General features: G+C 32.8%; 1 protein-coding gene across 6 annotated transcripts; it reads left to right on the top strand.

Annotated features, from left to right (window-relative positions):
- Nucleotides 1–8,124: 8,124 nt before the first annotated feature.
- Nucleotides 8,125–20,490, top strand: LOC107904280 (kinesin-like protein KIN-UC). 6 transcript variants are annotated; one of them, XM_016830600.2, is made up of 22 exons: nt 8,151–8,741; nt 9,608–9,708; nt 9,862–9,984; nt 10,213–10,398; nt 11,481–11,702; nt 11,860–12,004; nt 12,263–12,412; nt 12,776–12,864; nt 13,072–13,284; nt 13,476–13,610; nt 15,396–15,575; nt 15,736–15,915; nt 17,009–17,128; nt 17,309–17,437; nt 17,512–17,650; nt 17,743–17,835; nt 18,022–18,147; nt 18,588–18,713; nt 19,043–19,186; nt 19,274–19,402; nt 19,807–19,935; nt 20,038–20,488. In XM_016830600.2, exons 1-22 carry the CDS (start codon nt 8,519–8,521, stop codon nt 20,061–20,063), a joined length of 3,108 nt encoding a protein of 1,035 aa, XP_016686089.1. In that variant the 5' UTR covers nt 8,151–8,518; the 3' UTR covers nt 20,064–20,488. The 6 variants fall into 6 exon arrangements, with proteins under 6 accessions (XP_040970552.1, XP_016686089.1, XP_040970553.1 ...); XM_041114619.1 differs by having other exon boundaries at nt 19,274–19,411; XM_041114620.1 differs by having other exon boundaries at nt 19,274–19,411; nt 20,219–20,486.
- Nucleotides 20,491–20,660: the final 170 nt, after the last annotated feature.

The following is a 20,660-nucleotide window of genomic DNA, read 5'->3' as shown; positions in this document are numbered from 1 at the left end:
TATAAGAGTAATACACACATGACGAGGTCATTGGACAAAGCAGTTGGATGAATTCATTTCTTAAAAAGTATACAATAAGGAGTTTTCAATCATGATACTTCTTGTGAACTGACTCCATTATTAAGTAAATTGCGAATTATCAGAACGATGCTTCTGGATATAATTGCAATTACTCGGGCCAAATTGTATATGTTCGATTGGTCCCTCCGCTAGCCCAACAAAAGGTCAATCGGACTGCATTTGTATTAGAACAAAATTCTATAACTTAAGAAATAATTTAATTGAGTCGATTTATTCAATGTGGAATTAAATTAGACAATCGCGAGAATTGTTCAACTAAAGAAATTGATTACAAAATTTTTTTAAAAAATTAATTTAGAAAATATTAGTGATTTTTGAGAAAATTAAGTTTGATAAAGTAAAATTAAATTAATCAAATTAATTAAAATTAATATGATATTTTTGAAAATTAATTTTCAAGTCAGACAATTGACCCAATTAGTAATTGAACTTGAAAATTGGATATGAAATTGAAAATTGGACCAGAGAACCCCAAAATTGAGATCAAAACTTACAAAATGGTCGAATTGGGTATAATATGTGAAATCGGGCAGACAGTCCAACCAATGGTTGGCCCAGATTTGCTCGAGTTGTCGTGAGGGTATCGCACCTGTGATGGCACCACCAGACACGACAATGTTGATGACTGCAACGATGATATTCCGGTGACCGATGGATGGTTGGCGACAACAGTTCTTCGGTGATTGAGTAGTGGAAGAATTACATTCTTACTGAGACTCTACTAGATAATTTGATTTAAAATTAATTATTTGAAAAATAATATTATTTTAATAGATTTAATATTTAATTTAATTTAATGCTTGATAGTATTTTATTAATTTAACATTAAAGTGATCATCTTAATATTAAATTTAATCTAATATTTCTCTTAATAACTATTATATTAATTTAATATTAAAGTGATTAAGTTTAATCATATTTAAACTTTCTAAACTCTCCCTATATAACACGAGTTTTAGGTCATTTTTTTACACACACATGAATTCAAGAGAAAGTTGTAGACAGAATTTTTTTTGAAAAAATTATTTCAAAAAATTTTTAGAGATATTTTTCTTATTTACAACTTAGCCCGAAATTTTAGAGAAATTACAAAATTACCCTACGGATAAATTTGTGAAAAATTTTCTGATTCGAAGTGAGTCTACACTCGACAGACAAGAGCTTGAGGATAGTGGAGAAGATTACTCGGTCGAAACGTTCATCCTAAACTAATAAAAATGTAAATTTTGGTTAAATGTTTATTAATTTAGATATCGCAACCAAGCTCTAGTTTTGAAAAATTTTTAAAACTCAATTTTTTTCCTTAAACTTATATTCCACTGCATTTTTCAAGCCCATTTTTCTAACAATTAGTATCAGAGCCAAGTTTTACTCTATCTATAAGTACAAACAAGTAATCAAAATAAAATTTTCTTCTTCTTGAATGATTTGATTGCATAGAAAATGACATTCTTTAGATCTTATGCATGTTTTGAGTTATACATGAGAATGGATGTGATATTATATATTTGTTATATAACTGTTATTTTTGCCAAGGTTGTGGTTCTTAGGAAATAGATTATGCACTATCATCTTCACATATGATTTTTTTTTTTAAATTTATAGAATTCTTGTGACCCGGAAATAAACATAAGACTTAAATATAATGTTTTCAAAAGAAGCCCATGACGAGGAGAAGATGAATCGATGACAGTTGAAGACCCAATAAATGCCTTGTGGTGAAAAACTGTATAATTTTTATTTTTCATTTATTTTCTAAAAATAGAACTATGGAAACCTTGACTGGCAATTTTAATTTAAATACTCATCTCCTTATATATTTGTTTATAATATTTATATTATGTAATGTTGTAATTGTGATATATATATATGAGATGATCCACAATTGATTGATTAAAAAATAGTAAGTGTGGTAATGAGAAAATATATGTATTGTATTGTTTCATTCACTTCTTTAAGTTATTCGATTGTTGTGAGAAGTGTGGTAATGTGAAAGGTGCATGTTTAGGATTGAGAAGGAAATAATTGGTTTTTTGGTGGTCAAATATGCCTCACCTCCCTTTCTTGGGACCCTTTTTGGTGCACGGTTTACATTCACTTCTTCAGCTTTTCCGTTAAAAGAAAAATTGTGGAGAATCAAAATTGTTTGTTTTTTGATTGATTGATTCTTGTGAATAAATGAATGTGAATATTATAAAATTGTCATAGCATGCCATGCATATATCGAAAGCATGTCATACCGATTAGGTAAGAATGCCACTAGGACTATTGTATGATCATTAATGAAATATGGGATAAAAACCTTGCATGTTTTTTTAAAATATTGAGTGTGAGAAAGTCATTGAATAAGACCTATGGGCTCCATTGATGGTTCCTAAACGATAGCATGATAAAGTTTTGAGTTGATTCCTACCCTAGCCGCAACCCAAGATAAACTTTATCATGTGGGTTCACTAGATGAGATTTCCTTTTAAGGGCAACTAAGCATGCATGACTCTCAGTGAGATTGTCCTAAGATGACTCACAAATGAAAGCATGTTCATGATGAGTGTTGAGTTAATGGTTGCATACGCAAGATCATCTCTTATTAAATAGTTTCCCAATAAACGATATTTAAGTTAGAAATGATGACCAAACATTAAACGATCGTTAGTTCGTGTGGAGTGTTGAGAATTAAGATTCACGAATTGATTGGATGTAATCCATGTTCTCACTAGTTAATCATGGGACCCCAATGCGACATGTTTGATAGGTGTGAGAATGATCATTAAAAATTTGAATTTGAATTTCTGTATTTTTACTTTTAAGAATTTAGTCCATTTTCTTTTTAAATTTCAAAATTTAGTCCAATTATTAACCTTTTTAAATATTTTTTTGTTAAATATATTGATATGACGTTTTGGATTTTTTTTATAAAAATACTCACTTGATAACCATGTACAAAAAAATAACATTGTAATAAATCTGAATTTAACAAAATAATTTTAACAATATTAATAATTGAATATGAATTTTGAAATATGAAAACAAAATGACTAAATTTCTAAAAATAAAAATATAAGGATGAATTTTTAAATTTAAAAAAAGTATAAGGGTGAAGGCACATTTTTAACTTATTTTTAAATAATGATATAAATTATTTTAATTATGACATTAGATTTTCATTTTCCAAAATGAGCTGACCCCACTAACAACATATATACTGATTAGATTGAAAAGCATAACATGGAGGGTTCCAAAAAATGATGGCAAAGAACACATGGGGTTTGTTCACAAAGGAATAATGGGGTCACCCACTCTTTTGTCTTTGTTGCCTTTATTTTAGTCCAAAAATTCCTTCTTCTTTTTTTTTTTAAAAGTTTATTCATAATTTGATTGTTAATGCAAATATTAAGAGTCCATAATCCTTAAATAAGGGTTTTGGATGAAAATTTTCATTTTTGTGAAGGTTTTTAAAATTTCAAAATTAAATTTATTTATTTAAGTAGAAATAAAGAAGAATTTTTGAGTATATTTTATTTCCGACTCAAATTTCATTTAAATAGGTTGTTTTTTAAACTTTATAATAATCTCATTTTATTTAAAGATATAAAAGCTTAGCCGATTGTGTATTAGCTCGACAGGAATTAGTATTGTTACTAATGTAAAAGGACGTGAGTTTGAGTGCGCTAAAATATATTATCCTCATATTTAAGGATTAAGAAAGATTCTAAGTATAAATAGCAGATATGATAAGATCCTGTAATGATATTAATGTTTAAAAAAATATAAAATCTTAAATTTCAAATATTATGTTTTATTTAATTTTATTGCATATTTTATATTTATTTTTAATATAATTCTTCTTCTTTTAAAATACCAACATTTTAAAAATCTTTAAAATTTCAAAAATTCTAGTCCAAACACACTATAAAGGGCTTGAGGGGGTTAATTTTATTTTCAATTGAGTAAATTATTTTTCAATATAAAAAAAATTGAATTCTAAGATATCATGGGATTATATTTGTTGAAAATTCAACCACAAATTTACTAAAAGTAATTGCATATAAGATAAACTATAGAAGGATAAACTTATGTATGGCTTTAATTACATTTTGTTTGTCGAAACTTCAATTTGTTACAAAAATGATAATTAACATTACTGATTTGTTATATTTTGGTCACTAAGTTGTTACCCTCGATTAAAGGCATGATAGAAATCTCACGTGGTAAAAACATTGTCATTAAATGTCAACGTGTAATTCACGCCATTGCAAGGGGTGAAGTCAGAATTTTTTTCTTGGGGGCTAAAATTAAGTTGTATATTCTTATGATAGCTAAAATGCAATTTCACAATTTTAATAAATTTTAAGGGGTTAAATCGAAATTTTATCATTTTAAAGGCAGGCCAAATTGTAATTTTACCTTTTACTAAGTTAAAATATTATAAAAATTAAAGAGCCAAAGTGAAAATTTTCATGTTTAGGGGAGGCATGTGCCCTTGCCAACCCCTAACTTCGCCCTGGTCATTGCCACATAAGTATTTTTTTTTACTTTAACATTTGTAATTTTATAATGTTTACTTTACTTTTTTAGCATTTAAAATCCTAATACCTAAAGTAAGAGGGAAACATTCTTTCATGTAATTAGATGGAAAAGAGAAGAATAGAAGAAGAAAGCAAAAATAGAGGCACCCAATGCCACACTTCTATGCTACTATTAGGACCTAGTTTAGTTAAAGATTCTTTGGTGATAACCCAAGTAGGATATTCTTCTAGTACCAAATTTATGGGAATAACATTAGGAGTTATTGTCGTTTTTTACTTGATTTGATTCTCTTATGATGCTTCGTGCAAGGGTGGTGCTACTTGGAATTTTAAGAAAAATGAGAAACATAAAGAGGGAGAAAAGGAATGAGAAATGTGTTGGATTTATTTATTGGTTTTATGTATGGCCATGCAATGAGTTTTGTTACCACTACGTGTTTTTCAACCCTATCCAAGTGGCAACCTGATTACCCGAACATGGCGACCCGGCTTGGAAACCATAACAGCTTGCCTCCCATTGCATCCACGGCTCGTCATTCCCTTATTCGCCTGATGGCCGTAGCTCACCATCTCTTTATTCGTACCACATCGCTAGCTTGTCACTTCATTATCTCACCACCTTCCCCAGCTGGCCAATTTTCCAAGTAGTTGATTTGCAGTTCACCACTTCCATGTTCATCTATTAGTCAATTTGTCACTTCCAACTTCACCTCCCAGCTTGCCTACTCGCAAGGTGGCCCTTTCAAAGATACCTCTGACATTACGTGTCAAACCTAGAAGGGTAACGTGTCGTTGTGCATGTCACTTAGTTATCCCTTAGCACGTCCCATCAGGGAACCGTGCCTAATAAATATGAAGATAACTTCCATGAGAAGGGGACCAAAGAAAAAAGCCTTCAACAATTGGTGCGGTGAGCATAGAGGTAGTTTTCGACCATTAGAGTAAGCAAAAAGTCAACATAACTTGCTCGAATGAGAGATTTTCGACCCAACCATCTTCACACCAAAACACGAGAGATGAGACCGATGATTGTCTGCAAGAGTTTGATTTTTTTGTAGACTGGTTTGCCAATTGGCCGAAAAACCTTGGCAGCTCAAGTTAGAAAGACACCCATTGAGTTTTCAACCTAAATTTCCCCTCAAAGTAAGAAACTCCTAACCCTTCTAACCAATGGACCTTCCAGTGGCAGCTTGCAAATTTATAGGTCCAAGTACGTATGTTAAAGGAACAAATGTTGCAACAGAACATGAGGTACGAGCAACAACTGTTATTTCATCAGAAGCAACTTACGCAAAATGAGGAAATGATGCGAGAAATGCAATCGGACCATTTTGACCACCACGACAACATCGCGCTTTTACAGGAGGAAGGCTACAATGTGCATGCAAGGCCATGGCAGTAGGAAGTGGATGCCTTGCGTCGGGATGACCAGACATTGCACCCAACTGTGTAGGATATAGATTGGATTTTCTGTTCTAATAATCCTTTAGCCTTGGAATTGCGATTGTGGGCTTGCCTCGAGAGTTCAAGGTGTCAAATGAGGTTTTCGAGGGAAGAAGAGACTTGCAAGCACACCTGATGCAGGATAACGATTACATGAATGTCCTAGGGGCTTTTACCGTAGTAAGTGTAATGTCTTCTCCACGACTTTGAAGGGAAGTGCAAAAGGTTGGCATTTGTCTCTACCGTAGGGATCTATTTGAAATTTTACATAGCTTCGACAGATTTTCTTGGGAAGGTTTCATGCTCATAGAACGATAATGAGCACTCTGATAGGTCTAATGTCAGTTAAACAAAGGGAGGGAGAGTTCTTGTAGGAGTACATCAAGTATTTTCATGCAGCCACTTTAAACATGAATAACTTTGAGGACCAGTGGGTCAGTAATGCCTTTCTCATAGGGGTAATAAATGAGCATCTTCGATATTCTTTCACATCTTCGATACAAGAACCTGTATCAGACTTTTACCTTTCATTATTGTCCTGAATTTTTTTTTTTAGAATTGTAACAAGTACAATATAATTTCAAATGCAAGTCTTCACAAATATCAAAGTATTACAAACATATTGTTCACTAAATACAATCAAACTATTACAACACAAACGAAGGCTCAAAACCCTATGCAAACAATTACAGAAAATAAATCTCGAATCTAAATACTCAGAATCCAAAATCTCCACGTTTACCGACGTAATTCCCTATTTACCCATGAATTTATGTAATAAATCTATCCACCAAACAATAGTGCCAACAATTTCATTGTTGAAAACTAAGTTGTGCTTTTTCATAAAAACATTATATATATGTTTAATATTCTGCATTTTATATTGTTTTCATGCTTTGTACAACTTACACATGAAAAATACAATAATTTATGGATGTTACCAAAATCATATCTATTATCACATTTCCATGCAATTATTTTTTATTGATTTACAATAATTCGTTGGTATATTTAGAATAAACCAAAAATAAATATTTTTTATTCTTTGTCAATTGAATATTAAGTCATTTAATTAAGAATATGTGCATTCAAGTCCGACTTTTTCTTTCAATTTAAGAGTAAAAGGAATTAGGAATAGAAGTAAGCTTTCTGTAAAAATAAAATAAAATAAATTTAATAATTCATTTATTTATGTATTTTATTCCGTTATAATTATATTTAAAATATTTGTATTTATATAAATTTGATACTGAAGAGTGTGTTTGTAAAGCAGTAATTGTGGTGCTTTAATTCAACGAGAGCGATTAATTACAATAAGATAAAATAACTTGTTTGACTCTTCAATTTTATATAAAAAAGAGAAATTATTTTAGTTTTTTATTTAATTTTTCATCTTATTTAGCTTTTAAAGTAATGCCTTTTATCAAAGGACTCCGAAATGAATGGAGAAGCTACTGTTTGTTAATTTTGTTGATATGGTAGTCCACGTGTATACTACGTTAACAATTAATTAATTTTTTTTAAAAATTCTAAAATATTTTTATTATTAAATAAAGTTGATAACTTTTATGTTTTTTTAATAATTATATTTTTTGAATTTTTTAAATTTTTTTATATTTTTTAAATTTAATTAATTGCTAAGGCAAACTTAATAAATGCATTTTCTTTTAAGAAATATTTCTTAAATATTTATGTGTCGTGATTAAAAATATCATTCAATATATACGATTTTTTTTCATATTTTCTTAAATAATAAAATTTTAATATTTAGGCTTCATTTGGGGCGAGATGCGGTATAGTGCGTTTAACTTACTTTTTATCTCATACTATAGTATCACTACAATATCTAATATTATCGCCACAGCTATTTGTACACTAATTACATTTAAACGTACTACCCATCCAAACTCAATCTTATCCTTAGTATGCTGGTAATTTATTTTTATATTTTATAAATATATTTTTTTATTTCACAAATAACATTAAAAAAATTATTTTTTAAATAATTGTTCAAAAAATAAATAATAATCTTTTTGCTGTCCTTTTTATTATATATGTTTTTGCTAAAAGGGAATGGGAAAGCTTTTTAAGATTCAAAAGAGAACAACAATGGTGACAACTGACAATGAGACACACTTTTGAACAGAAGGAAGAATTCATTTCCTTAAAAGCCATTTGAATCTGCTGAGTGCTTTGCTTTTCCTTCGTTGCTGGCTACTATTCCATACACCCTGTCACAACTAACTCTACAACCTTTGTAAGCTTAGCTACCCACCCCCAAAACGCGGGAGCCCCCCATTTCTCTTCGTGCCTCCCTCAACTGCTGCTTCCCTGTCTTCTCTCTCTCTCTCTCTCTCTTTTCTGCTTTGAAATTTGTTGTTGTTAGATACCCATTTACTTACTTTCTTTAAAAAACCAACTCTTTTAAATCCAAACCCAGTGTCATATTTTTTTTTGTCAGTCTGAAAATGGCTACAACGAGTTCTGGTTTGAGACCAGCACAAAGGACTGAAAAGCAAAGGATTATGCAACAGCAACAAGGTGTTAGCCATGGCTGGAATTCATTAACGAGAAGTTTAAACTATGGACAACAGTCTCTTCGCTCAAAGGACACGAAACCTGTTCCTTCTTCTAGACGTTCAGTTACTCCAACTTCTCGTTCTCTCTACAGGGACTTTGATGACGACAACGGTTTCTTCCCCTCTTTCTTTTTTGTTCATTTTTGCTTCTCTTTTGTATAATAAAATTCCATTTCTTGGTATTATTTTACTTGGTTTTGTATAAAGGTTTGTTTTTGGATTGCTTAAAATGGGTTTATTATCGAGTTTCATTTTGACTATTGTGGAGTGATAATAATGATTGTTTAGTGTTTACTGAATATGTTGCTCTTATGCTTGCTTGATCTTGATCTTTGTCTTATAACCGAAGTTTCAGTGTCAAATCATGATGCACAGAGCTATTGGGCTATTTCTTTTCTCTCTCTTGGCCTGCATTATATGTCAACATGGAATTTTAAAGGCTATCATGGCTAAAATGTGAAATTTGACTATCCACTTTTGTTTTCAACTTAATGCTTAATTATCATGCTCCATTTTAGAAATTTTGTTTCAGTTTAAGGAGAGATGCAGTTTCGTCCAAACAATTCAAGGATTTTTCTTTTTGGGTGGGGGGGGGTTAGAGTTTGGAGACTTTAATAAGGGAAAAAAATTAATGCTTTTAGTTTGAGATTTAATTAGCATATGTCAGGAAAAGATCTTGAAAATCAATTTCTCAAAACGCCTTTACGGGTATTGGCTTGGAATTATAGGAAAATATTCATTTTCCTTTTTTATTGCATTATCTGTAGATGATTTTTTGTTGAAGCATGATAAATTATTAGCAAAGAGGTCCTTAAGATACGTGCTTTATAGAAAAAATTATTTTTTATTGTATAGTGAATCCTGCTATCTTTTTTCTGGTTTCTTACTTTCATTTGATCGAAGAATATATTTTAAAAATCTTTTAATTTTTTTTATCGAAATCTTTTAAATATCCTTGATTCTCAACTTGGTTTACAGATTCTGGAAGGGTGAGAGTTGCTGTTAGACTTAGACCAAGAAATGCTGAGGATCTTCTTTCAGATGCTGATTTTGCTGACTGTGTTGAATTGCAGCCAGAGGTAACTTATTGGTCTATTAACAAATTCGAGTGGCTTCTTTGATCAGTGTTCTAAATTATCAAAGCATGTTTTCTTCTGGTTTGTAGCTTGTTTTTGCAATGTTCTGGAGTTCACTGGAATCTAAATTGTTCCTTTTTTTTTTTTGCAATGTAGTTGAAGCGGTTAAAGTTGCGAAAAAACAGCTGGAGCTCTGAATCTTACAGATTCGACGAAGTCTTCACAGAAACTGCCTCTCAGAAGCGTGTCTATGAAGTGGTAGCAAAGCCTGTAGTCGAGGTGATTGAGAAATATCTTATGAGACCTGACAAGATATAAATCATGTTAGCTGATATTAGTTGCACGTTCATTGTTAAATGCTCCATGCATATGACTTAATCCTTCTATTATGTATGTATATGCATGCATTTTCAGTTTATAATTGGTCATTTCAAAGCCATCATTTGTTTGCTTTCAAGTAGGACTTGATATTTAGTCTTTTCGGTTGACTTTTATATGTTTTTGCAGAGTGTACTGAGTGGTTATAATGGGACGGTTATGGCTTATGGTCAAACAGGAACTGGCAAAACTTTTACACTTGGCAGACTTGGTAAAAATGATGCATCTGAACGCGGTATTATGGTTAGAGCTCTAGAGGACATAATGGATAATATATCCATTGCTTTTGACACTGTGGAAGTCTCATATTTACAGGTAATATTTGATATTACATTCTTTTGTGACTTTGGTTTGTTTGTTTTGTTTGTTCATAGGCACTTATGTCATGGTTATAGGTTATATTTACCATTGATGCGTTTTTTCTTCCTAAACCTTTACTTATATATTGGTTTGAGCTACATTTATCACTGGATGCTTTATTATCTCCTTGACCATGGTTCAGTTTTGTTACTTTGACTTTTGAGTTGAATTTAGCCCATTGGAAGTTATGCAGAATGAAACAAACAAATACTAGTGATATAGAGAGAAACATGATCTCATTAACTGAGAATTGTCTACCAAGCTTCAAAATTGAAACCCTAAAATGTGATAAAAATGTCTTACTAAGTTTATGGGAATAGAAAATTTGAACCCCATATGGCTCTTAAATGTCAATGGTTGGAACTCTAAAAGTTCTGTTAATTTCTTTCTGTATATCAATAAAATTTCCACAAACTTAAAACCACTGCATTCAAGTGCCTTTTGTTGATCCAAACAGCATATAGTTGGTAGATTGAGTGTGCAAGTTGATCAATATCTACATTAGAAAACACAATTCAGTATATAGTAAAAAGCTTGTGAAGTTTACCAGAATTCAACTCAGAAAAACTTGGGCATTCAAAATAAAACTAATTGGATGAAAATCCTATCATACCTTATTCACCTTTATGGTTATAACACAATGGCATATTTATAGTGACAAAGCTTGTGGAAAAATATGCTTCTCCTTGGGAGTTTTGGAGGATGGCACTGCAGATTAATGTCATTTGGATCAAAGGCTTGTATCTGCGTTAGCTCTTATTTTCCTGTTATCTTTTAGCACTCAATCACAGAGACACACACAAATGCTTACTTTCATTTAGTATTCTGACATGGGTATGCATACTTCCTTAGCTTTTACCCAGACTAAATGTTAAATGTAGATCATAATGTTACCGAATGGTGATTCATTAGGTTTTTTCATTGGCGACCAATCTTTGAACTATTATTTAATGTGTGTTCATTCCTGTTATATCAATATCATCTATTGGATGGATGATCGCCCCCTTTTTTTTTCTTTTTTTCTTTTTTAAATTCAGTTGTATATGGAATCCATACAAGATTTGCTTGCACCCGAAAAGACAAATATCCCTATTAATGAGGACCCCAAGACTGGAGAAGTGTCATTGCCTGGTGCTATTACAGTTAAACTTCGAGATTTACATCATTTCCTAGAGCTATTGCAGATTGGTGAGGCTAATCGTCATGCAGCTAACACAAAGCTTAATACAGAATCTTCACGTAGCCATGCAAGTCTAATGGTAGGCGTTCCTTAGAAGTTGGTACTCTCTTGATTAATGCTCGCCTTTAATTTTTCAGTTACTATTTAAATGATTTTTTTTTTGCGTGAATAAAAAAAATAGTAGAAAAATAATTTAAAAAAGTATTAAAAGGATCTTGAGCTCATTTATTTGGTAGGTTAATATCCGGAGGTCTGTCCCTGGAAAAGTGGAAGATGATATTAGCTATCAAGATAAGATAACAAAAGGCAACTTCCCCATCGTTAGGAAAAGCAAGTTGCTGATTGTTGATCTTGCTGGGTCTGAGAGATTAGACAAATCTGGTATGTTCTTGGTGGTTGATATTTTAACTTAGGAGGACTAAATGCATACTTAAAATGCTTCTTGCCTTAACTTTTTTGTTTTATTTTGCATAGTGTCCTATGCTTTGTCTTGTGTATGCTTTCTTACTTAACTAAAAGTTTCATTTAACTGGTTTCCTAAGTATTCTTGTTTCTTTGAGTGTTAAACAACTGAAACAGGAGCATTGTTTTATCAAATTACATTTCAAAAACTTGCATAACTGTTTCCCAATATTGTAGGCAGTGAAGGTCTATTGCTTGAAGAGGCTAAGTTTATTAATCTATCTCTTACTTCTCTGGGAAAATGCATAAATGCATTAGCTGAGAACTGTCCGCATATACCTACAAGGGATTCTAAACTTACAAGATTGCTTCGAGATTCTTTTGGAGGTATGGAACTCTTCCTTTTATGGTTTTTCTTTTTGTTTCTCATAATACCTTTATCAGAACATGAATTTTTTTGGAATACACTCTATCAGTGATATCTATTTGTCACACTAAATTCATGGTTCCTATGATTTTCTACAATTCTTTGATTGTCTACACACACATATATGTATATATGTATATATACCTTTTCTTAATTAATATGCTTATGCCTTGATGTGTTCCTTTGTATTCTAATTTATGTCTTCTAATGTGCATAGCAAAAGGACACTTATGTTTAGACTAAGTAAGCACATGGCATTTTACTTTTATATGCTTGTTGGTTTGATCTTCTAATTCTTATGAGATTCATCGGTAAATGACTAGGCTGTGCTAGGACTTCACTTATAATAACAATTGGGCCATCTTCACGACATCATGCAGAGACCACTAGCACAATAATGTTTGGGCAGAGGGTGAGTTTATGAAGAATATTACATTTGAAAATTGAGGAATTCTCCTGTAAAATTACATGCAATATTGTTGTTTAATTATCAACAAACCTCTCTCTTTATATTACATTACATTATCCTGTAAAGTTAAATGCAATATTGAGGAATTACTGTGTTTATATTACATTATATTATCTTTTTTGTGAGGCAGCCTAATACCTTGTTTTGTAGGCAATGAAAATTGTGAATGTGGTAAAGCTTAAAGAAGAGTTTGATTATGAAAGTTTATGCCGGAAGCTTGAGGCTCAAGTAGACCTTCTGACTGCTGAAATCGATAGGCAACAGAAGCTGAGACAGAGTGAAAAGTCTGGTTTCGAAAAACAACTTCAAGAGTGTCAAGATTGTTTTCAGGAGACAAGAAAGACTCTAGTCACAAGGTCTGAGGTAATTTGTTCCTGCTTTTGGTTTCTAATCATAATTAATACTTGCTCTGAAATTTGTTTCCTTGGCCTTTTCTAACTCTATCTTCTGAAGTTACATTATCATGCCATCCAGTTTGCATTCAATATACATCCTGATGTTGAAGTAGATTTTCTTTTCCTTTTAATCTTCTAATATCTAATATTCTTTTGCAGTTTCTAGAGAAGGAAAATACTCGCTTGGAATTGGATATGGAAGACGTTTTAGCCGAATTGAACTGCCAGAAAGACCACAACAATTTGATGCAAGATAAAATTGCAGATTTAGAAATGAGGTTAAAGCAGAGCCAGGTAATTCTTTTTAATAAAAAAATTCTGTGGTTGTTTTGTATGTATTCTTGGTTATATGATTTTAGCATCCACCGTGGTTGATAAACTAAAAGTTTTCATGCTGATAACATTCTGGTGAATCTCTATGTCTTAAATACCTTTCTGATAATAGTAAAAAGCAAAACTAAAGGGTTGAAATGGAGGTTAACGTGGATTCTCTCGGGAACCTTGAATGAACAGATCGCTGTTGCTGGTGGATCTCAAAAGAGCTACGAAAAGGGTGCAAAATAAAGAGGATGGAATGAAGGTTAAGGAAACGGGGAAGGTTAATAATGAGAATGACTTGAAAGCTACGTTTAAGGAGATGCTTATGAGCAGTACAAAGAAAGCTGATGTTGAAGAGGGTCGGGTTGGGAATGGTGAGATTTCTCTCCTAGAAGATGATGTTAGGATCTCAATGGAGGGGCAATATCCTGAAATAAGTTTCTCTAAACGTGTTCATGAGTTGATTGATAAGCATGAGTCAGACAATTATTGCCTGCAACTTGGGCGGTCTATCAGTTATGGAGAACTTGTTAATTGTATCAAGAACACGTGGGAAATATCAGGTGATATTCAGGTAGTTGATCTGGATAATGAGTATTTTTTTTTATTAAATTTTCCCGTTTTAGAGGACTACGAATGGTTTTGTTAGGTGGACCATGGATGATTTATGGTCCTTATCTAGTTGTGCAACCTTGGAGTAGGGATTTTATGACCAAGGAAACCCACGCATGAAAGATCGTTGCTTGGATACGTTTACCAGGATTGTCATAACGCTACTACACTAAACAGGTAATGAGGGCTATTGCTTCAGTAATTGGGAAGTGGTTAAGGTGGATTTTAATAATACGACAGGGAAAGGGGTTGGTTTGCGAGAGTGGGTGTGATAATTGATCTGAAGAAACCGTTCATCCCTTGTGTTCGTATTGATGGGATCCTTCAGAGGATTGAGTATGAGGGGTTACCAACGATTTGAAGTCTGGGTACTTTGGACATACACAAGATAGTTGTGAGGTTTGTCACATGTTTTCTAAATCACCGGTGTTCCTAGTTAACTTATGGAAATTTGGGATATTATAGGAACCTTTTGTGCATTTATCTAAAAATTAAATCTTGCTAAATAGGTTTCACTGTATCTCTTTCTTGTTAGATAAACTGCTTTCCGGAAGAAGATTAGAAGATTACAGGGAAAAAAACATTGTCCTAGTATTCTTAAAGATAGCAAGGTGTAGGTTATCTAGGAAACTGAATTAAGGGGTTTATGCCACTTTTAAATCTATTCCATTTTTAGACTATAGATATGATCGAATTATCATGTCTGTAAGATAATCCAACTCTATGAGAATATAAAGTTACAGCTACATTTATGCTTTATACCTTTGAAGTACTTTATGCAATCGCTTCAGCCATAGAGGAATATGGTTGACTGAATTTGGAAACCTTTTAAATGGACAAACCTTTAGCTCTATATCACTTTTAAGGATCCAAATGTGCAATTAAATAAAGGCTTCTCACAAAATTGCTAATATAGTTCTAGAATCTTATTTCATTTTTATTAGTTAAAACTATAGAACCCTCACCTCCATTTTGTCCTCTCTATATGTATGAATGCTCCTTTTAAAATAAAAATCCAAAAAACTGTATAACTCCCGCCCCCCCAATCCCCATTATGTTCTCTCTACATGGATTTCTATGTTGTTTCATAAAAACAAAAGAATTATTAAAAAACAAGAGTGCTTATGCTGTTCTTTTGATTGTTAGTAGCAACACCAGCTTGAAAACTCTACCTATCAGAAACTACTGGCTGATACCACTGAGATGTACGAGAAAAAGATAGCTGAGTTGATCAAGCAGCTAGAAGTTGAACGTGCCCGGTCCAAAACTGCTGAAGAACAGTTAAATTCTATGAAAAAGCTCTCAGGTGACCATCACAACTTAACTCAGGTTAGTAGTTGTCTTCTGGTTATTTGAAAATATCCCTGGTTCTTTCATCTGTTTCATCTCTTCTTCATGTTAATAATTATTATTTTTTCTCTGATTCCTTGGGATTTCTATTTTGTAAGATTATATGTGAATCTTAGTTATATATTTTTATTGCTAATAGCAACAGGAGATGGAGAATTCTAAACATCAGAAGGCTCTTGTTGACACTACTCGGATTTATGAAAAGAAAATAATGGAGTTGACTAAGCAACTGGAAGATGAGCATACCAGGTCTGAAGATGTACAAGAACAACTGCATTTGGCAAACAAGCGTCAAACAGATTATCAAAATTCAATGCAGGTAACTTTCTCCTACAAAGCCTTATGGTCAATTGCTGAAACCAATAAAGAAATTCTTTCTATTCTCTTCACTTGCTAGGCCTGGTTATGTTTTATGTTATTGTCATTGGGGTCCTTTTAACAATTACTTAAGTCAATCTGATGATCCATAAGAAGTTAAGGGAACCCAGAGTGTTTTGATAGGAAGTGAAAAGTTGAGTGTATGTTTGATGCTAGGTATCCTTTATATTGGTATGATTTCTTCCTCTTTCCTTCAGACTAGCTAAAATATTGGGCCTTGGGAGCATGTTTGGGAAATGGGGATTATTTAAGGGGATATTCTTGAGTTCCCATGTGAATGAGCCTTTTCCACACAACATCTTCTTGAAAATAATTTAATATTTTTTTTCTGAAATTTTAGAAGAAAGGGCCAATTTGATGAAGACATGAAGTTGCCTTGTAACATGCGAATGGTCACATAATGAATTTGATGTTTCCGAGCAAGCAATAAATATATTTAGGAAAACTGTGGCATGGTGTCTTAACTATTTGACATATATGGATATAAGGATCTCAGTTTCTGAATATATGAAATCTCAAGAAAGACAGCTGGCAGTTTTTTTGCTCATTTGCTCCCGTTCTTAAATCTCCAATCCGTTTAGAGTAACTTATTTTCATCCCCACTTTTGGAACACTTCAATAAGGGCCCTTATGTTTAGATCTGAAAATTTTCCATCTTTAGGATGTTATAGATTGAGAATCCCAGGATGTCAAGCTGAAAGGGTGAAGACTGCCAAATATTGTATATCTTACCAGTTTGGTCAGCCGTGTTTACGTGAAACTTAGACAACACCGATTCCCATACCAATTTAAATTTTTAGTCCTGCGAGAGGATCAGACTTCATCCAATTGTGTTAATTGCAGGGATTTATTTCATTGTCGTTGTTACATATTATTAGTCATAGCAAAACAGTGTTTTTGAGCAGTTATCCCGAAATACCTTTTCCTTCTGTTGGCCTGCTGCAGACAATTTACTGGCTTTGTTATAAGTAATCCACTTACTCAACTCTTTTATGCATTATTCACTTCATCTCTTGTTTTGTTGTGTTATCCAGAAGCAGGAAGAAATGAGTGAACTGAGGTTGGAGTTACAAGAAATGTATCAACTTCATGAATCTACTATAAATGAACTACAATCCCTGAAAGCAGAATTTAAAGATCAGATTGAAGAGAAGGTATGATCGTTATGCATGCTTGTGTATGCCTGCACATGCCTCCACACGCAATGTTCTTAGTTCAAGTTTGTATGTATTACAGGCATCTGACAGTTCTGAACAAGAGAAATGTCGATGTTGATTGCTACCTGAAGTTTGACCCTTAATGCTTTTTTTCTCAAAATAAATTGGTATGTTCAGGAATCAATTACCGTAAAGCTTTATGCCGTGCAAGAAAAACTGTCAGCAGAAGAGAAGCAGAGGAAGACTATAGAATATGAGCTGGAAAAGCTTAAAAAATCTGCACCTGAAGGTGATACAGATTTTGAGGTAAGTTGCTTATATGTTTTCTACTTGACATTGATTATTATTGTTTTATGGTCTTATCATATCATGTTTCACAGGATGAGGAATCATATATGAAGGAAAATATCAGAGGAAATTCTGTTTTAGGAACCTCAGCGAGTCTCAGGAAGGCTGGTCCATTAAGGGTTACAAAATCTGCAGCTCAGAGGGTTATAGTTGCTAAGATCTGTGAAGAAGGCAAGACTTTGCTTTAAAAACATATATTATCAACATATTTCTCCTAATCAATAAGCAACTTTGATTTAAATGATTTTGGTTCTTAAATTCAGTTGGGATCCAAAAGATAGTACGATTGTTAAATTCTGAAGACTTGGACGTACAAATCCATGCTGTGAAAGTGATAGCCAATCTTGCTGCTGAAGGTGGGAGCAATTAGGCTTCTGATTGGATTTCAATAAATTGTTGCTTTCTTCTCCTCTATGTTTGGGCTTGAAATTTGGGTTTCAGATTAATTTAACTGCAAAATTCCCCATCTCTTTTTCCATCTCTACACCCTTCACTCCTTTGCTTTGAACAATAGGTGTTGATTAAAGTTTTATATCCTGCAGAAGTTAACCAGGAGAATATTGTCAAAGAAGGTGGTTTAGATGCTCTGCTTACTATGTTGAGATCATCACAAAATGCTACTATACTTAGAGTAGCTTCAGGGGCCATGGCGAATTTAGCAATGAATGGTAATTAACCTTTTTTCTAATTATAAATGACAAGACATTGTTGTATGAATAATTAGTACACATACATATTTAGTACATGCAAACCTCCACATCTATTAAGTAGTGCGTTCCTATGATCATATATTCTGGTTGAGTCTCTGCACCCACTACCTATTGGTTTTCGGTCAAATACTAGACATGGTACTAGAGCCCAGGTGTTTTCTGTGGTTTAAGTGAGGTTGTCCAAATATGCTACACGGATTATGAGATTAGGTTAAACAAAGGCTGGGTATAAATTTCCATTTCGTAGAAAATGGAATTAACTTGATGTTACATGTATTTCTGATTATTAGAATATGTCAATATAATTGGAAGGTGAGGTTTTCCAAAACTAGTATAACATATTTGACTATATGATATCCGAAACTCGCTATATTAATTTATTTTCAAATCGTTCTCAGAGATGAATCAAAGCCTAATAATGAGCAGAGGAGGTGCTCAGTTACTAGCAAAGACTGCTTCCAAAACTGATGATCCACAAACTCTAAGAATGGTAGCTGGTGCACTTGCAAATTTATGTGGAAATGGTAAGACTTTCTCCAGGTCCTGTAGACTTCATTTTCAGGGCATCTAAGAGGGTGGCAAAGGATTGGGGCGGCGTATAGAGCCGAGGGTTTAACTGGTTGGTCAGTACCACCTGGTTTAGTATCCATTTGTTTGAATTTTAGTTACTTTGACTGTGGAATCCATCTGCTTTGATTATGAAATGCTTTTATTTCTTAAGCATTAGTAGCTGCTTCATGATTTGGATGTTTCACAACATACTTGATATCCGAATTAAGTTAAAGCAGATCTTATCGGAAAGGGGAAGTTAATCATCAGGTGGGTTTATGTTCATGTTTTTATTGCTCAACAGAGAAATTACATATGATGCTAAAAGAAGACGGAGGCGTCAAGGCATTGTTGGGAATGGTTAGATGCACGAACAGTGATGTTGTTGCCCAGGTTGCTAGAGGAATGGCTAACTTTGCTAAATGTGAATCCCGAGCAATTGTTCAAGGTTTATCAGCGTCCTTTTATGAAGTATATATATTCTATGTAGGTCATTATGTCTCTTCATGATCCTAATGAACTTTGGTTGCTGCAGGATATCGTAAAGGCCGATCACTTCTAATGGAAGAAGGTGCACTTGAATGGTTGATCGGGAACTGTAACATTGCTTCAGCTTCAACCAGACGTCATGTTGAGTTGGCCCTTTGTCATTTAGCACAAAACAGTAAACAAAGTTCTGGGCTTGAGATTTCTATGCATTTGTAGCATTTTGATTCTGATATATATTCAAAAACTTTGAACTAACTACAGAAACCCTAAACTCTGTGATACTACTGAAATTCGTATTGGATACTTTGGATTAGGTTACTTGAGAACATCACAATTCTCTTTCTTTCCAGATCTCTGACACATAAATTTCCGGAATGTCGTGTTTTGTCAATTATCTAACATGAAACCAGCCAATGTAAAATCTGCTACCAAACATGTACTTAGTAAAAAAATAATCTTGAATCCACTATGCTTGTTGAGCTCCAAAAGTCCAGCCTTTATAGTTCTTGGAGTTGGATCATAAACCAACTTTTTCATCATTGATACTTGTATTTAGAATATAATGTACGGCTCTTGCAGAGGAGAATGCCAAGGATTTTACATACAGAGGAGGATTAAAAGAGCTTCAACGGATATCACTGGAAACCAGCCGAGAAGATATTCGTAACTTGGCTAAGAAGATGCTGAAATCGAACCCAATGTTTCAGGGTGAGTTGGAAGTAAGATGTTCAACATGAAGTGTTGTGACTTATTTCGTATCTGTTATATAATTAGTACATTTCGGGTTTCTGTCTCTACATCATTGTGAAGCACGCTTGCATGTAGTGGAGGGATGAGGTTAAAGTGGTGGAAAGAAACTTAGGATCCAAGCCGAGTTTTTAACGCCAATTATATGTAATTATTTGTGTATTTGTATTATATTGTGTTATTTTCTTTGTAATATAATCAAAACAAGCATATCAAGTGATAGCAATTAGCCATGAATTTAAAGTTTTTGTAGGTTCATTAAGGAGTTAGACGCTGGCTATGAGTTTTAAAGTTGCTCCATACTTAGGGTAAAGATCGAAGCATTGGTTAAGGTAGGAAAGACTCTTACCATCTCACCTAACCCTCATGGTTGAAATGGTTTGGTTTTGATATTCAGCACTTAGTTGCATTTAGTTTATGGAATGTAAGATTCATTTTGATAATAGGCTTGTTTGAATATAAGATTGTTTAGCATATTACTGAGTATATTACATTATTCTATTTGGGTCATTTGATTGAAATGTAAATTTGGTGTTTGATTGCCAAGATGTAAGATTATTGAAAACATATTTTCTTTTATATTTTTTTTAATTCACAATGATTGAAGTTTATAGTATTTTAGTTTTTTTTTAATAAATGCATTTCTCTAGTAAATTATTTTAATATGGCTCATTTTTCAAATAAAG

This window comes from Gossypium hirsutum, chromosome A05 (genome assembly GCF_007990345.1).
Source record: "Gossypium hirsutum isolate 1008001.06 chromosome A05, Gossypium_hirsutum_v2.1, whole genome shotgun sequence".
Classification (NCBI taxonomy): domain Eukaryota; kingdom Viridiplantae; phylum Streptophyta; class Magnoliopsida; order Malvales; family Malvaceae; genus Gossypium; species Gossypium hirsutum.
This window is presented reverse-complemented; position numbering and strand designations above follow the sequence as displayed.